The sequence below is a fragment of the Chiloscyllium punctatum genome, chromosome 6 (assembly GCF_047496795.1).
Source record: "Chiloscyllium punctatum isolate Juve2018m chromosome 6, sChiPun1.3, whole genome shotgun sequence".
NCBI classification, from domain to species: domain Eukaryota; kingdom Metazoa; phylum Chordata; class Chondrichthyes; order Orectolobiformes; family Hemiscylliidae; genus Chiloscyllium; species Chiloscyllium punctatum.
Window position 1 is genome coordinate 40,155,527 of NC_092744.1, and position 18,462 is coordinate 40,173,988.

At 40.7% G+C, this 18,462-nt stretch overlaps 1 protein-coding gene across 9 annotated transcripts in view; it reads right to left on the reverse strand.

Moving 5' to 3' along the window:
• The window catches only part of armc9 (armadillo repeat containing 9), a 157,496-nt gene that overhangs the window by 130,703 nt on the left and 8,331 nt on the right, over positions 1-18,462 (reverse strand). For all 9 annotated transcript variants that reach the window (XM_072572497.1, XM_072572495.1, XM_072572496.1 and 6 more), the window contains exons 3-4: positions 17,094-17,219; positions 6,540-6,707 (exon numbers count right to left, since the gene is read on the reverse strand). In XM_072572497.1, the coding sequence (XP_072428598.1) occupies positions 6,540-6,707; positions 17,094-17,219 (294 nt within the window). The remainder of the gene's footprint in view (positions 1-6,539; positions 6,708-17,093; positions 17,220-18,462) is intronic.

Consider the following 18,462-nt stretch of genomic DNA (forward strand, 5'->3'; position numbering starts at 1 on the left):
TGTTCAGCTATCCAAAGGTAATTTATGAATGGAACCATTTTTCTTTTCTCCATTGCAGCATTTCACTACTTACTTGGGAGAATCACGGACTGAAAGGAACCCAATGACAAACAACCATGCATTGTCTGATAGCTCATTGCACACTTCGTTCTTTAATTTAAGGCATCAGATTTTCAGGTCCTTCCCTCAAATTAACCATCTCCCATCAGCATAGAGGATTAATACTCGGCAGCATTAAGTGCATGAAACAAGGATTTACACAAGTGGCATTGAAGGGCTCTTGCTCAACTCGAGTTTGCAATCTTAACAATGGCTCTCATTACAGGAGAAAAGTCCACAACTTTAGTCACTGATGCTCACTATGGATTACCCAGTGGCGAGTGACAAACTAGAGGAAATTAGGATCATTTCTTCAAAATGCAACAAAGCCTGCATTAGTACCAAGCATGGCTGATGCACCATCAGTTGTGGTGGAAACCTACTTCTTGATTGGAATGTTTTTCTCAGGATATACTTTGCTGAATTTGATGCAGCTATTTTTTTTAAGGGGCAAAAGATTGAGAAAATTCTCTTTCGTTGTTATCACCTTAAGGAGCATGTGCATGAGAACAATTAGCTGGACTTTGTCATGATGATGCTTTCATCGAACTGCAGTGAGAAGCATCCACAGTCCTTCATATTGTGCTGTTGAAAAGACATCTTCACACACACATCTTGCTACTGTGCAAGTGACACATAACATGCCCTGGATTGTTGTTATTATTTCTTCTTTGTTCTTGAAGTCTTTGAATTAAACAGTAGAGTTTCTGCTTCTATGATTACTTTGCTGCTTGTGAATGAGTTTTTGTTTTTTGCCATAAAGTGAAATGGCGTTTCAGTGCAGACCTGACCTTTTGCTGTTTGTTAAGAAAAAAAAGATTGTTGAGCTTTGGAAGTGCGCTTCAGCTTGTCAATTTTCTTTGCCTGAAACGTGATTCTCAAGGATACAAGCCTTGCATTTACTGTTTTTGGTAACACATAATTCTGAACAGAACTTGATTTTCACATTCCACATTTTAGGCTTGTTTTTAGCTGGTCCAGGTTGATCACTCATCATTATTGCTTCACTTTGCAGTTCAAGGCTTCACTTGCTGCTGGTCATCATGTAATAGGCCTTTGGATCCACGCTTCTGATAATTCAGAATGCTGCCAGCTGTTCTCAAACGTGGAGGTATGGAAAGTCACTTCCATTGTCATGATATTTCTCCAGGGCTCTGGTTGACTTGCAGTGCTCTGATATTAAATCAACAGATTGATTGCAGAGCCTTTGACATTTGATATCACCATCTGCCTGCTGTTATGAACTAGGCCAGACCACTCTTAAGCAGGCAGCCTAGACCATAACTTTGAAAGTTATTTCACTAAGTGTATAGTGAAAATTACCCAGAGTGAGGTAGCTCGGTTGACTACTAGATTTTAAAACAGACAGAAATTCATTCACAAAATTACACAATGAAACACAAAGAACGGAATAAAGAACCCCTCCAGAACTCAGTCCATCCAATCTAGATTTAATTATGCTGTTCCGGATATACATAACAGTCCCAGTAAGCAAACCCCCTTTAAAACCAGTACAAATGGAACACATGCTTACAGGTTGAAGTTAGAAGGGTAAAGAGTTTGTTTTCACACAGCTCACTGTTGAACTCCCAACTAGTTCTGAACTAAACTGCTCAGCTGGAGAGCTGACCACACCCCTTTCATTATACAGGTCACTCCTAAAACATGACCACTTTGGCCTGAAGTCTCATCTGTTTACATATAAACAAAATGACCTCTCGATACCCTTTAATCTCTGTACCGAATCAGACTAATTGGCACCAAGAGCGATTTATTACCCCTCTGATAAAAACTAAGGACATAGTATCCTTGAGAAAAGGGAACAGCTTTTAGAAAAAAAGGAACCTGCTTTGTGACACCTCCACCATTTTAAAAAATGAACCATCAATACCAAAAGATGGCTCCATTTTTAAAACCCTTCCTAGCCCCTGTTAGCAGTCGAAATACACAGATAGGAGAAAGTGAGGACTGCAGATGCTGGAGATCAGAACTGAAAAATGTGTTGCTGGAAAAGCGCAGCAGGTCAGGCAGCATCCAAGAAGCAGGAGATTCGACGTTTCGGGCATAAGCCCTTCTTCAGGAATGAGGAGGGTGTGCCAAGTAGGCTAAGAAAAAAGATAGGAAGGAGGGACTTGGGGGAGGGGCGTTGGGAATGCGATAGGTGGAAGGAGGTTAAGGTGAGGGTGATAGGCCTGAGAGGGGGTGGGGGCGGAGAGGTTGGGAAGAAGATTGCAGGTCAAAAAGGCGATGCTTAGTCCGAGGGTTGGGACTGAGATAAGGTGGGGGGGGGGAGGGGAAATGAGGAAGCTGGAGAAATCTGCATTCATCCCTTGTGGTTGGAGGGTTCCTAGGCGGAAGATGAGGCGCTCTTCCTCCAGGCGTCGTGTTGCCGTGGTCTGGCGATGGAGGAGGCCAAGGTCGTGTTGCCATGGTCTTGCCATGGTGTTGCAGATTTCTCTAGCTTCCTCACTTCCCCTCCCCCTACCTTATCTCAGTCCCAACCCTCTGAGTCAGCATCGCCTTTTTGACCTGCAATCTTCTTCCCAACCTCTCTGCCCCCACCCCCTCTCCGGCCTATCACCCTCACCTTGACCTCCTTCCACCTATCGCATTCCCAACGCCCCTCCCCCAAGTCCCTCCTCTCTACCTTTTATCTTAGCCTGCTTGGCACACCCTCCTCATTCCTGAAGAAGGGCTTATGCCCGAAACATCGATTCTCCTGTTCCTTGATACTGCCTGACCTGCTGCGCTTTTCCAGCAACACATTTTTTAAAAACACAGATATACTATACTAACTATAAACATGCAGGATCATGGTTTAGAAAAAAGAAACCAGCTTTGTGACACTGCATTTCTTTAGCATGCATGCCTGACAACTGATCTAACCCTAATCTCATTATATAATTAGCTTATGGAGAAAACAACTACAGGTCTACAGCATATGGGTAGAGGACAGAGACTGGCTGAGCTGCTCTTGCTGAAAGTCCACATTGACATGATGGACTGAACAACTTCCTGCATTGTAGTAATGTAATATACTGATTTCACACCTTAGTTCCTAGCATATTTCTTATTCATTTGTTTGCATTGCAGGGTAATGTATGTTTTATGGGAGCAATGATGGTCCAACGCAACCAAGCTGACATCCGATGTAACAAGCTGGTAAACACTATTAACTGTACTTACTTTCTTCTAGTGTATAGCTTCCTGATGTGGAGGTCATGCAGCAGTATTATGACTGACATATGTATAATGACAGAAAGCAGGCAAGTGGTGACATCAATTGTCAAACATACATGGTGAGGGAACATGGGTGAACAAGGAGATCGATTGTGAGAGACTCTGCTGTCAATCTTTCAATTATGATTGTGTGTGTTAGAAACCATGGTTCTAAGTGATGGGGGCACTTGTCTACAAAGTAATGTCAAAAAAACTTTGAGCAAGACGCTGCATTGCATCTTTCTTGACAATGTACAAGGTAAACATTGCAGCAGTAATGGGGGAATTGAATAGTGAAGGTAATTAATAGCATGATGCTCATGGATGAAGGGGAGATTGTATGTTGTTGCAGCTGCATTCATTTAGACAAGGGAGACTATACCATCTCACTCCTGAATTATACCTTATATATGGTAAGGAAGCTTTGGGGAGTCAGGGAATGAATCATCTGCAGCCTCTGATCAACACTTGCAGCCACAGTATTTTTGTATCCGATTCAGTTGATTTTCTGGTGAATGCAGTCGCCTACAACATTGATCATAGGTGATACAATGATGGTAATGGCTTTGAATATCAAGGGGAGATGGTTACAGTCTCTCTTGTCATAATGGTCATTGAGTGTGTGTGGCACAAACATAACTTGTCACTTGTCAGTCCAGGCCTGGTTCATATCTTCTTGGATGTGGGCACAGAAAATTGGCATCTGTGATGTTGCGGCCCTCAGTGGAAGGCTCATCCACTCAGCACCTCTGGCTGAAGGTAGTTGAAAACACTGCCCCCTTCTTACAATTTGGATACTATTCTCTTAAGACACTTGCTAATTTTTCTTTTCCCCCTTATGGGGAAAAGTACTCTTGCTCAGATGTGATTATAGGAGAGATAGCAATCATTAAAGTGATCACTTTCTTTGATTGTCACACGACCTAAGATAAACTTAAAGCAATACAAACTTGCGTGCAATGAACTTTAGACTTCTGGTTTGTCTACTTTGCTTCGAACTAGCAAGGAATCTTTATTTATACATTTCATACTGTTAAGCTGCCTCTTGCAAACAATGGTGATAAACTCATTTTTGTGATAATATGACACTTTGAAAAGTGGTAAGACACCACCATCTGCTGGTTACATTTTTTTTAATAACATTGGAACAGCAGTTAGACCAGTGCACTGTATACTGTACTCAGAAAATTGCTGTCCTGAGAGAAAGTTAAATTTTATTAACTCATTGTAGTCCATTGCCATCATCTATCAGTTTGCTTTCCTTCCTGCCAACACGACTGTCAATACATCAAAATATCTAATATGCAGTGGTAACTGTTAATTATATCTCTGATCCTAAATTGAGAGATTAAATATGGATAGACACATACATACACCTTTTAGAATTGCAGGGATAGCTCTCTAATTTTCAATAACTCCTATATTAGATGATGCAATCAGTCAGACAGTAACATTATCTGTTTATTTGTTGACATATGGAGTAATTGGGTCTCACAGAGGCAGAATTAGAAGAATTCATCAACATCGTCAATGAGCATCAACCCCAGTAAACTTAAAACCATAACACAAAGGGAGTGCTTGTTTGCTAGATACCACAGTACTTAAATTGCTACAACATAACAAGCATAAGTTAGCAAAATTGTTTTCAAAATAACTGACACATACTTCTATTCCATTAGATATGTCTTCCACTGGCTAGTGAGATCACAACTCAAAGTTTCCATTGCATTTTCACAAAGGTGGAATATTTTGAATAGCTGTTATTATCCCTCTAACTGCATCTCAGATCTCAATCACAGATTTAAATTTAAAAACTGGTACTGTGCTCATGACAAATGCATCTACCATAATCCTTCCTTTACAGTAGCTCCTAATATATGGAAAATTAAGCTAGAGACACCATATTCATTTGCAAGTAACTCAGATTTCAAGTTTTCCTAATTCTGAGTTAGCTAAATGCTCCCTTGTTCACAAGTTTGAAACTGTACTCTCTCCTTTACTGCATTTTCAGCCCTTCTGCTCCCTTGAAATTTACATCACACTCCTCCCCGCTTAAAGTCTCCCTCTCTCTCCCAGAACCCCTGCACTGTTATGTACGAGGCCAGACCACTCAAAACATTCTTAAGCAGGCAGCCCAGATCATAACTTTGCAATTTGTTTGGGTAAATTACGGAATGAAACACAAAGAACAGAATATAGAATACCCACAGAACACAGACTATCCCAAATCGTGCTGTTCTGAATATACACAAGTCCCAATAAACAAACCCCTTAAACACAGAGCAAAAAACGAAACAAAGGAAACAGTTCAAAGTTAGTAGGGCAGAAAGAGACAGAGAGAGTCGAGCAGCCTGTTTCCACAAAGCTCACTGCTGAACTGACTCTCATTTAACTTCAGTTTCCAGGACTGGCCACTCCCCTTTCATTATACAGGTCACTTCTAAACATAAAAGCTATGGCCGAAAGTCTCATCTGTTTACATATCGACAAAAAGGCCTCTCAATACCCTTTTATCTTTGTACCCAACCCAGCCGTTTCGGAGCTCTGAGTATTTTACAACCTCTCTGAAAAAAATCAAGGACACAGTATCCAAGACAAGGAACAGCTTTTAGGAAAAACGACCAGCTTTGTGACAGCACCAAAAACAAAAATGCACTCTCCACACTCATCCCTGGCACAACATAACACTGAAACACAGTTCCTTCCTGGGCCATCACCTCCTATTTCGGAGCTACCTAACAATAAACCTTAGCCTCTCGGTTTCCACATCCAGACTTTCCCCCTGCCTCTGTCCCACATATTTTGAGTATCCCTGTACCATTCTTAAATACACAGGATATTTCTTTAGAATGGCTGCCAATACAGTGCCCTAATAGAGTGAGAGAGAGTGAGAGAGAGTGTGAGGGTGTGAGAGAGAGAGAGAGAGAGAGAGAGAGAGAGAGAGACACACACAGGGAGGCCTTGAAATATGACCTCCATACCTTTGATAGCATTTGAAAATATATCTTACAAATCAATTGTCTAAATATCTTTTTAAATATGATAAGAATATTAGCTTCTGCAATTAAAATGTTAATAATATTAAAATAATATTTTCTTTAAAAGCAAAAACTGAAGCATTGCTAAATACATCAATCAAAGATTAAGAGAATTTTTAGTACAAATTTCACTCAACGTATTAGTACGTGTTTAACAAAGATCTACGTTTCTTTGCAACTTACAGACTTTCTAGAATTCTTCAGAGGAAAGATAGCAAAATGAACTTGAAGGTGAAACTCCAATTTCTGAGGCAGCTGCTCATCAACTCCAGTTTGAGGCAAAATGTGCTGTTCCCACAGCTTGAAAAATACCTTTCCGTTTCCTTCATCAAATGCTTTAAGCAAATCTTCCTGTTGAAAATCAAAGAAAAGATATTTCTATCCACATTCTATAAAACTTTGTGGTGTGCAACTGAAACTAACTTTTTTGAAGAGTAAGTTGTTATATTCCTAAAATCTACAGTTCTTTGATCTTGTCTTAACGAGAAGTACATAGAACATTACAGCACAGTACAGGCTCTTTGGACCTCGATGTTGCACTGACTTGTGAAACCAATCTGAAGCCCATCTAACCTACACTATTCCATTTTCGTCCATATGTCTACCCAATGATCATTCAAATGCCCCGAAAGTTGTGAGTCTACTACTGTTGCGTTCCATGCCACCACCACGCACAGAGTATAGAACCAACCTATATCTATCATCCTTCAATTTAAAGCTATGCTCCTCGCGCTAGCCACCACCATTCAAGGAAAAAGGATCTCACTGTCCATCCTATCTAACCCTCTGATTATGTTATATGTCTCTATTAAGTCACCTCTCAATCTTCTTCTCTCTAACCAAAACAGCCTCAAGTCCCTGAGCCTTTTTTCATAAAACCCTTCCCTCCATACCAGGCAACATCCTCGTAAATCTCCTCAGCATCCTTTCCAAAGCTTCCACATCCTTCCTATAATCAACGTGGGCAGCACGGTGGCACAGTGGTTTGCACTGCTGCCCCACAGCGCCAGAGACCCAGGTTCAATTCCCGACTCAGACGAACTGACTGTGTGGAGTTTGCATATTCTCCCCGTGTCTGCGTGGGTTTCCTCCGGGTGCTCCAGTTTCCTCCCACAGTCCAAAGTTGTGCAGGTCAGGTGAATTGGCCATGCTAAATTGCCTGTAGTGTTAGGTAAAGGGGTAAATGTAGGGGAATGGGTGGGTTGCGCTTCGGCGGGTCAGTGTGGACTTGTTGGGCTGAAGGGCCTGTTTCCACATTGCAAGTAATCTAATCTAATCTGGTGACCAGAACTGTATGCAACACTCCAAGTGCGGCTGCACCAGAGTTTTATACAGCTGCGGCATGACCTTGTGGCTCTGAAACTCAATCCTTCTACCAGTAAAAGCAAACACACTATATGCCTTCTTAACAACCCTATCAACCTGAGTGGCAACTTTCAGGGATCTACGCACATAGATACCGAGCTCTCTATGCTCATCTACACTATCAAGAATCTTACCACTAGCCCTGTACTCTGCATCCTTGTTACTCCTTCCAAAGTGAAGCATTTCACACTTTTCCACATTAAACTCCATTTGCCACCTCTCAGCCCAGCTCTGCAGCATATCTATGTCCCTCTGTAATCTACAACATCCTTCTGCACTATCCACAGCCCTACCAACCTTAGTGTCATCTGCAAATTTACTAACCCATCCTTCGATGCCCTCATCCAGGTCATTTATAAAAATGGCAAACAGCAGTGGACCCAAAACAGAGCCTTGCGATACACCACTAGTAACTGAACTCCAGGATGAACATTTCCCATCAACCACCACCCTTTTTTCAGGTAGCCAATTTCTGATCCAGACCACTAAATGACCCTCAAATCCATGCCTCCATATGTTGCGCAATAGCCTGCCAATATAATGCCTTATTGAATCCATATACACCACATCAACTGCTTTACCCTCATCCACCTGTTTGGTCACTTTTTCAAATAACTCAATAATGTTTGAGGCACGACCTAACCTTCACGAAACCGTGTTGACTATCCCTAATCAACTTATTCCTATAAATCCTATCTCTTATATCCTTTTCCAACACTTTGCCCTTTAGTGAAGTAAAGCTAACTGGTCTATAATTAGCAGGGTTGTCTCTACTCACCTTCTTGAACAAGAGAACATTTGCTATCCTCCAGTTTTCTGGCACTCTTCCTGTAGACAATGATGTCATAAAGATCAAAGCCAAAGGCTCAGCAATCTCCTCTCTGGCTTCACAGAGAAGACTAGAACAAATCCCATCTGACCCAGGGGACTATCCATTTTCACACTTTCCAGAATTACTAACACCCCCTCCTTGTGAACCTCAATCCCATCTAATCTAGTAGCCTGTATCTCAGTATTACCCTTGACAACATTGCCTTTTTCTAGGGTGAAAACTGACGAAAAATTTCATTTAGCGCTTCCCCTATCTCCTCTGACTCCACGCACAACTTCCCACAACTATCCTGGTTGGCCCTAATCTAGGCAGACGTGGGTACTGCAGATGCTGGAGATTAGAGTGGTTCTGGAAAAGCACAGCAGGTCAGGCAGCATCCGGGGAGTAGGAAAAATCGACGTTTCGGGCAAAAGCTCTTCATCAGGAATGAGACTGGGAGCCTTGGGGGTGGAGAAATAAATGGGAGGGGGGTGAGGCTAGGGAGAAGGTAGCTGAGAGTGCAAAAGTTGACCTTAATTTCGAAGCTCCTTGGATGCTGCCTGAACTGCTGTACTCTTCCAGCACCAATAATCCAGAATCTGGTTTCCAGCATCTGCAGTCATTGTTTTTATCTCTTAAATTCACCTGGACCATCTCTGACACCTCCCTCCCCTTCCTGGACCTCTCCATCTCCATCAAAAATGACTGACTCAACATTGCCATTTTTTACAAACCCACCGACTCCCACAGCTACCTGGATTACACCTCCTTCCATCCTACCTCCTGCAAAAATGCCATTCCATATTCCCAATTCCTCCAACTCCGCTGCATTAGCTCCCAGGAGGACCAGTTCCACCATAGAACACACCAGATGGCTTCTTTCTTTAAAGATCGCAACTTCCCCTCCCATGTGGTAAGCAAGTTTGCAGATGACACAAAGATTGGTGGAGTGGCAAGAAGCATAAAGAGACTGTTGGAGAATACAGGAGGATGTAGATAGACTGGAGAGATGGGTGGAAAAGTGGCAGATGGCTTTCAATCCAGACAAATGTGAGGTGATACATTTAGGCAAGTCTAATTCTAGAGCGAATCATACAATGAATGGAAGAGCTTGGGAAAAGTTGGTGGGCAGAGAGATCTGGGAGTGCAGGTCCATTGTACCCTGAAGGTTGCTGCACAGGTGGATCAAGTGGTCAAGAAGACATATAGTATGCTTGCCTTCATCGGACGGGGTATTGAGTATAAGAGCTAACAAGTCATGTTAAAATTGTACAAGACATTGGTTCAGCCGCATTTAGAATACTGTCTACAGTTCTAGGCGCCACATTACCAAAAGGATGTGGACGCTTTGGAGAGGGTGCAGAGAAGGTTTACGAGGATGTTGCCTGGTGCGGAAGGTGCTAGCTATGAAGAGAGGTTGAGTAGGTTAGGTTTATTTTCAATAGAAAAAAGGAGATTGAGGGGGGACTTGATTGAGGTTTACAAAATCATCAAGGGTATAGACAGGGTGGATAGAGACAAGCTTTTTCCCAGGATGAAGGATTCAATAATGAGAGGTCACGCTTTCAAAGTGAGAGATGGAAAGTTTAAGGGGGAGTACTTCACACGGAGAGTAGTGGTCGTTTGGAACGTGTTGCCAGCAGAGGTGACAAAGGCAGGCACAGTTGATTCATTGAAGGTGCGACTGGACAGATGCATGAGTAGGTGGAGAGCAGAGGGATACAGATGCTTAGGAATTGATCGACAGGTTTTGATAGTACATTTGGATCGGCTCAGGCTTGGAGGGCTGAAAGGCCTGTTCCTGGGCTGTAAATTTTCTTTGTTCTTTATGTGGTTGAAGATGCCCTCCAATGCATCTCATCCACGCCCCGCACCTCTGCCCTCAAACCCCATCCTTCCAATCACAACAAGGACAGAAAACTCCAGTCCTCACTTTCCACGCCACCAACCTCCACATTAATCATCCACGGACATTTCCGCCATCTTCAAATTGACCCCACTACCAGGGATATATTTCCCTCCACATCCCTATCCACTTTCCACAAAGACCGCCCTTCTGCAACTATCTGATCAAGTCCACGCCCCGCCAAACAACCCACCCTCCCCTGCTGGCACCTTCCCCTGCCATCACAAGAATTGCAAAACCTGCGCCCACACCTCCCCCCACTCACCTCCGTTCAAAACTCCAAAAGAGCCTTCCACATCTAACAAAGTTTCACCTGCACCTTTCACATGTCATTTATTGTATCCGTTGCTCCCAATGCGATCTCCCCTACATTCTTCAGAGAAAATCTCCGTGATACCCGCACCATTCAGCCCCACCACCCCGTGGCCGAACAATTTCAACTCCCCCTCCCACTCTGCCGAGGACTTGCAGGTCCTGGGCCTCCTCCATCACCACCTGACGCCTCATCTTCCATCTCAGGACTCTTCAACCCCATGGTATCAATGCTGACTTCATCAATTTCTTCATTTCCCGTCCCCTAACCTTCCAGCTCAGCACCGTGCTCACCTGTCAATCTTCAAATTAAGAGAATAGAAAACAATAACAATTTATTGTCACCAGTATTTATGAAAATGCAATGAGATGTGTAAAGTCACGTCAATACGGCCCCATTTTAATTACAGAAATTGTAAGAAATAATTGAGACAAAGTTAGGATAAAGTTAATCTTTTGTTCTCTCCAAGGCAATCTGGGATGATGGAGGGCTATGGGATGCCACCGCTGAAGCTGGTCCTGAGATCACAAAAGCAATGATTTCTGGACTGCTGCCACCACCACAGCAGGCCCTCACAACTGCCTTCCTCCACCATAACACGCAGAAAAGAAGGAAAAAAGTGAACTTTAGTACAAAAGAGAAACGAAGAAACAATAAAAAACAAAGAAGAATGTGGCCAGCCAGGTGAGTGTGAGTGGGAGCAGTAGTGTTCTGGCAAAGAGCCTAAACACTTCCTACCCTGCCTTCACCATGTTTGTTTTGGTAGTATTGTCAAACAAAGAGACCGAGGGGTTCAGGTACACAGCTCTCGAAAGTTGTGCTGCAGATAAACAGGACAGTTCAGAAGGAATTGAGCACACTTGCCTTCATTGCTCAGACCAGTGAATATTGGAGTTGGGACGTCAAGTTGAGGCTGTACAGGACGCTGGTGAAGCCGCTTTTGGAATATAGTGTGAAGTTCTTGTTGCCCTGCTATAGGAAGGATATTATCAAATTGGAGGGGGTTCAGAAACAACTTACCAGGATGTTACCGGCCCTGGAGAGTTTGAGTTATAAAGAAAGGCTGGATACGCTGGGATGTTTTCACTGGTGCATAAGAGGTTGAGAGATGACCTTCTAGAGGTTTATAAAATCATGAAGGGCACAGATAAGATGAACACAATGGTCTTTTCCCTAGGATAGGGGAGTTCAAAACCAGAAGGCATATTTTCAAAGTGAGTGAGAAAGATTTTAAATGGACCTGAAAGCAACCTTTTTCACAGAAGGTGCTTTGTAAATAGAGTGAACTGTCAGAGGAAGTGGAAGATGCAGATATAGTGAAAACATTTAAAAGATATTAGGACAGGTACATGAATAGGAAAGGTGGTACTTGTTTAGTTTGGGAAATTTGGTCAGCATGGACAAGTTGGACCAAAGGATCTGTTTTCATGCTGCATGACTCTACGACTTTATAAATCCATGCTGACAATGTCTGATTTTACTACTGTTTTCACAGCACTATGCTATAAAATTCTTGATAATGGACTCTAGCAACTTGACCATTACCAACGTCAGACTCATTGGCTTAGAATTCCTTGTTTTCTCTCTACCTCCCTTTTTAAGTAGTGGAGTTACATTAGCTACCTTTTAATTTGTAGGCAATGTTCCAGGGTACAAAGAATCTTGGAAGATGACAATCAATGGATCCACTATTGCTAATCCACTTCCTTAAGTACTTTGGGATGACGACCATCAGGCCCAACACTATTCCTCTACTAATACAAACTTGCTTTGGCTCCTCTCTCTCATTAAACATGTGTTCCCCATCGTTTCTGGTACAATATTTGTGTCCTCCTTTGTGAAGACTGAAGCAAAGTGTGAACTTAGTTTATCATCAATTTCATTGTTCCCCATTCCATCTGTTTCTTACTGTAAGGAACCTGCATTAGTTTTCACCCAATCTTTTTCTCTTTATATACCTATTGAAAACCTTTACTGTCAGTTCTTATGTTCGCCACAAAAGTACTCCCATACTCTAGTTTCTCCTTCTTAATCAATTCCTTGATCTGCCTTTGCTGATTTCTAAACTGTTCCCAATCCTCTATTGTTTCTCTGGCCAATGTGTATGCCTTTTTTTTGCATTTAATACTATCTCTAACTTCTGTCGTAAGCCATCGTTTGCCCATTTTATTTTGCATTCTTGCACCACACAGGAATAAACAATTTTTGTAGTTCAACCATTCACTCTTTGAATGTTTGGTATTGACTATCTGCTGTCATTCCTTTCAGTAACATTTCCCATCATAGCCAACTCACACTTTGTACCACAGTTTCCCTTAGATTCAGGACCTTAGTCTCAGAATCAACTATCTCAGTCTCCATCTTGATGAAGAATGCTATCATATTATGACTATTTATCCCGAAGAGGTCTCTCACAATTACATTACCAATTAATCCTTTCTCAATGCATAATACCCAGTCTAAGATGGCCCGTTATCTCGTTGGCTCCTCAACGTATTGGTTCAGAAAAGCACCCTGTACATACTCGAGGAATTCCTTCTCACCATATTGTGATTAATTTGAATGACATAAGCAACATGCAGATTAAAGTCACCAGTAATTTTACACATTCCTTTACTGCATGTATCTCTGATTTCCTGTTAATTCCATTTCCAACATCACCACTACAGTTTGATGGTCTACATATCACCCCTACTAGGAGTTTTAGCCCCATGGTATTTCTCAATTCTACACACTCTACATTATCTGAGTTAATATCTCTTCTCAATATTATGTTTATATCCTTTTTATCTAGTAATGCAACTCCAAATTTTTCCTTTTTGTCGATCCTTCCTAAATACTGAATAGCCAGGAATGTTCAGTTCCCATCTCTGGTCATTGTGCAGCCATGTCACTGTAATCGCAGCTATATCATACCCATTTACATCTATTGTGTGATAAGTATTACAAATGTTGAAATATATAAACCACATTAAAGATCAATTTGATTTAGTAAAGCATCAATATTTGAAAGTGTCTCAATCCACAGACATCGTAGATTGGCTCCAGATCTACAATTTATTTAAACGTTTTCTGATTACAGGGGTTTTACATTGATTACAGTGCTCAGTGTGCACTTGTGGGAGATCTACAATTGGAGGTTATTCCCATTAATCCTTTTTGAATGCACTGTAGCTAGCTTCAGTGCATTCCTCAGCACGTAGTGCTGGACTTTGGAATGTGGAGGTTTGTACGATTTGGTCATCATTGGTTCCTTACACTGGGAGACCAATAAGTTTAGGACAAACTAAAGTATGTCTTTCATTAAGTTAACTTCCTTACTCCATCAGAGAATGTTTGGTTCAGCGGCCCCCCTGGGAACAGTATGTAGATGAAGTGTTTTCGTAAAGTTTCAGAAAAATCCCTGCATCTCCTTGCAAATGTGGATTCCAGAGAAGATTTCTTCCGCACTACAACCCCCTTGGGGCAGTGCATGGTGCAAGTGAGACATCTATCTGAAGGGGAAGGCCCTCACCACCAACTCACCTATATCTTGCTTTCTGTTTAAAGGTTCTGGCAATGAAGTGCCTTACAACATGCTTTTGACAACCTTTTCATGTTCAGCCAATTATAATTCCCAATTGATATTAAGCTTGAAATTAGCTAGCTGAGTGCAGACTCAGGACTGAACCTATGTCATTCCTGATTATATCTATTTGGAGAAAATTCTAAGCCATCAGGAGTAACCTCCCCGGTGTTGGAGTTAGAAATGTAGTCAAAGCTTGAAACAAGAACATCTCTGAACGGATTTATTACGAAATATATTCTTAAAAGTTCTGACGGTGGATGGTTCTCTCAGTTGGCTACATGGCTGGCATGTAATGCAGACAAACTGTGGATTCTATCCTTACACTTACTGATGTAGTTATTGGAGCTATGTTCCATTGAGATATTGTGGTGTCAACTATGGTTAATAATCATTGAGCAGTAGATATTATTCTTGAAGGGAAGTTGAACTGGTTTGATACTTCAGCTGGTTTTGCATTTGGGAATCACACTGTCACACGTTAACAGAGTTACAAAACTGATTCTTATGAATGTGGTGAATTTGTAAATGAAATAAAGTGTTGGAAACCTCCCTACTTCTGAGTTAGGAGGCATGGGTTCAAGTCTTACCTGCTTTAGAGGTGCATAACAGCATTTCAGACAGGTTGATTAGAAAATGCCTAAACAGCCAGGTTCTGCTAGGTCAAAAGGCCAGTGTGTCAAAACATGTCTGAACAGATTGATGAAAAGTTTAAAAGTAAAACTGAGTTCTTAGGAGTCTTCTGGCAACGTGGTAGTGTCCTTACCTCTGGACCAGAATGCACAGACTCAACTCCTACCTGTTCTAGACTTTGTCACATCATGTCTGAATAGACTGATTAAAACTAACTATAAACACTTGCAGTGTGAAAAAAAAAGCTGAGTTTTTCACCAGTAGGGTGGTTTCGGGATAGGGTCCAGCAGAAAATGTTTGCGTTAAACTATAAGTTTACAGTAAAATTCTGAAAGTCATTTGTTGTGCAAATTCAACAGATAGTTATTGGTGCATTAACACCAATAATATATTTCTACATTTGCTTTTGCCATTTGGCAGAAGATTAACCTTTGTTTGCAGGGTTGGAAATTCATCAAAAACACCAATATTTTTGCTTAGTTTAATTAAATCCCATCAAAAGGAAATAATATCTTAGCATGGTACACACTCATGAGGCAAAATCCTAACACTATCACCCCAATCTCCAAATAAAAAGAACACTTGAATCTTAACCTTGTGTTGCTTAGGCTGAAGGAAACATTTTGGAGTCTTCCTTCTGATCCAACTTGTGGCCCATTCTCTACCTTTACCTTCAGTAATTTTTTTCCATTCTTCCATCTGCTTTTCTCAACAAATTCACTCTCTTTCTAGTCTTCCCTCGTCATCCTCATCAATTTGCCCTCCCTTCTGTGACAAGATTCATCTGACCTTCCTTCTCCTTTTCATCTACCTCCAATTATTTCCACAACACATCAGAATCCATTTCATCTCATAATCTCATTCCTGAAGAAGAGCTCATGCCCGAAACGTCGATTCTCCTGCTCCTTGGATGCTGCCTGACCTGCTGCGCTTTTTCAGCAACACATTTTCAGCTCATCTCATAATGAATTTGGTAACCAAAGCCATGCAAGGTCAACTAAAATATTTAATTCCCCTATCAGCCCAATAGTGCAGGAAATGTGAGCTTTGTTTTAATTTTTTTTAGGTTTCTCATATTTTGAAAGTTATAGATTTGTTTATATCTATTCTATATTTTATACTAGTTCCTAGTTGAAAAAAAGTTAATTTTAGATGAGTGCTTAACAGAAGAGGTACTGCCTGCATGGCTTGAATTTATCGGTACCACATGTACAGATAGATTGTTTATGTGTTAAGGACATGTTGTTTGGTTGTGTCTAAGTTTATGAACAGGAATAACGATAGCAATTTATGAGTTAAAGTAAGTATCAAGAGACAGATAACAAGATCAAAACATGACAACACAGGAATGACCTTGGCTACAAGGGATAAAAATAATGGGTATGGAAAGCCGCTACAGTCAGTGGAAAGGAAGAAGTATCTGAAATTGGATACTGATTGCCTTCGTTTATTAAGTAGAATTTGTGTTCCTTAATTATTGTCCTTACGTAGCAGCATCCAGACTCTCTTTGTCTAAAGTTTATCATTTGGTCTGTGAACTTCTTACAACGTCACTGGGCAAAAGCAGTTCATAATGCAACATGTTTCTAAAAAGATTAAGAACGTCTCATGTTTACATTCTATGCTTTTGCGACAATCCCAAATTGTCAAAAGTTGCTAAAATTGACTTTCCTAAGTCCAAATTCAGGAAAGGAAAAGCACAGGGCTGGTGAAGGTTTCTTCCAAAAAGAGGAAAGGGAAAAAAAAAGAGAAGAAATTTGTGATGTTGAATCAGGAAAAAATCTGGATAAAGGATATCTAAGGGGAAATGACTCCTTCTATCACAGAGAAAATATGGTGTTTCATTTGTGAAGCTGGAAATTAATTCAAGAAGTTATTCAGCAAAATATTACATTTGAAAAAATTGAATTTTGGTGTAATCTTACTGAAATTGAATTTTGGTGTAATCTTACTGAAATTGAATTTTGGTGTAATCTTACTGAAATTGTAACTGATGGAACAAGCAACGTGTCACAAGTAATTCTTTGCACCAGAAAGACCAAGTCATAATAATACCACAGCATTACTATCAGATGTAATAATTATTGTAGCACAGATTACTTAAAGAGTCTCAGGTTGCGATCAAAAGAACTCACAAAATTTACCTTAATTTGCGAAGTCTTAACGCCTTGGCCAGCACTTCTTGGTGGTTTCAGGATTGCCTTTCCCTTGTTTTTGCATTCCTTAACAAACACGTTCACAGTTTCCTCAAAAGCAGCAAACTTCAAATACTGTTATTGAAAAGCAGAAAAGTTTAATGTGTGATAACCATTTAAGATATTTGCAGATAATATTAATGTTCCAGTTTAATTCAAATTTAGTTTTTTTTTATTGTAGCATTGGATAGAAAATTTTAATTTATAAATCTCTTCACTAATAATTGCTCTGATCAATAAATTGCTTGAATCTTGAATAGGCAGCTATTAAGTAATATTACGCTTTCATATTTGATGGAATCTAAATGCAGTAATATCAATCAACTCAAGGGTAGCACATCAGGGACACAATAATTTGTGAGCCATCTATCATGACTAAGAAATGGATAGGAATCAGAAGAGTAAACAGGAAATTTAAATGCGGGGGGTAGGAGGAGGAGGAGAATGGACTAAGAGACATTCTAACACTTTATAGAGGTCATCAGTATGAAAATGTTACAATGTTAATATATGCAAAAACCGTTGGTATAAGGCTAAGACGTGGGCTTGTGCCCTTAAGTTATCAGATGGCTTGAGGAATTTGCAGCAGGTCCATATGTGGCCCAGGGCAGACTTGCTACTCCATGTATCTTTGGGCACCATTCACCAACTGTCCAAAAGTGGGACACTTTCAAACATAGGATTCAAGGTTGTTCTTCTTTTCTTATTCTCCAGAGAAGACAAGGTTAGAGAGGGCTTAAAACTACTTAGAGGATGAAGGGCTTGGGAGGGGGTAAAGAAGCTTACAAAACTAAAGGATATGGCATCATTCCAAGGCAACTATTTTGAAATAGTGTGGCAGGAAGGGAAAGAGTGCACTAGCACTAAAACAGCAAATTGGGCAAAAGGGGAAAAATTGTAAAAAGGCAAAATTAATGGCTCTTTAATTAAATATACATAGTATTCAAAATTAATGAATTAATGGTACAAGATCAATGTATCTCCCGGACGTGATGGATGCATCTTAGGATATTAAAGGAAGTGGATGGTGGATGCACTGGTAATAATCAGCCAAGATACTGGAAAAATCCCAGATGACTGGAAAACTGACAACGTAACACCCTTATTCAAAAAGGGAGGAAGGCAAAAACAGGTAACTACAAGCCAGTTACCTTGATACCTGTCAGTGAGAAAATGTTAAGAGTCTATGATAAAGTATATAATTAAGCATTTAGAAATACATAATATAATTCACCAAAATCAGCAGGGTTTCATCAAATACAAAATCATGTTTTTTCAAATGGGTAGCTAGAATGAAACAGATGAGCTGTAATTTAAT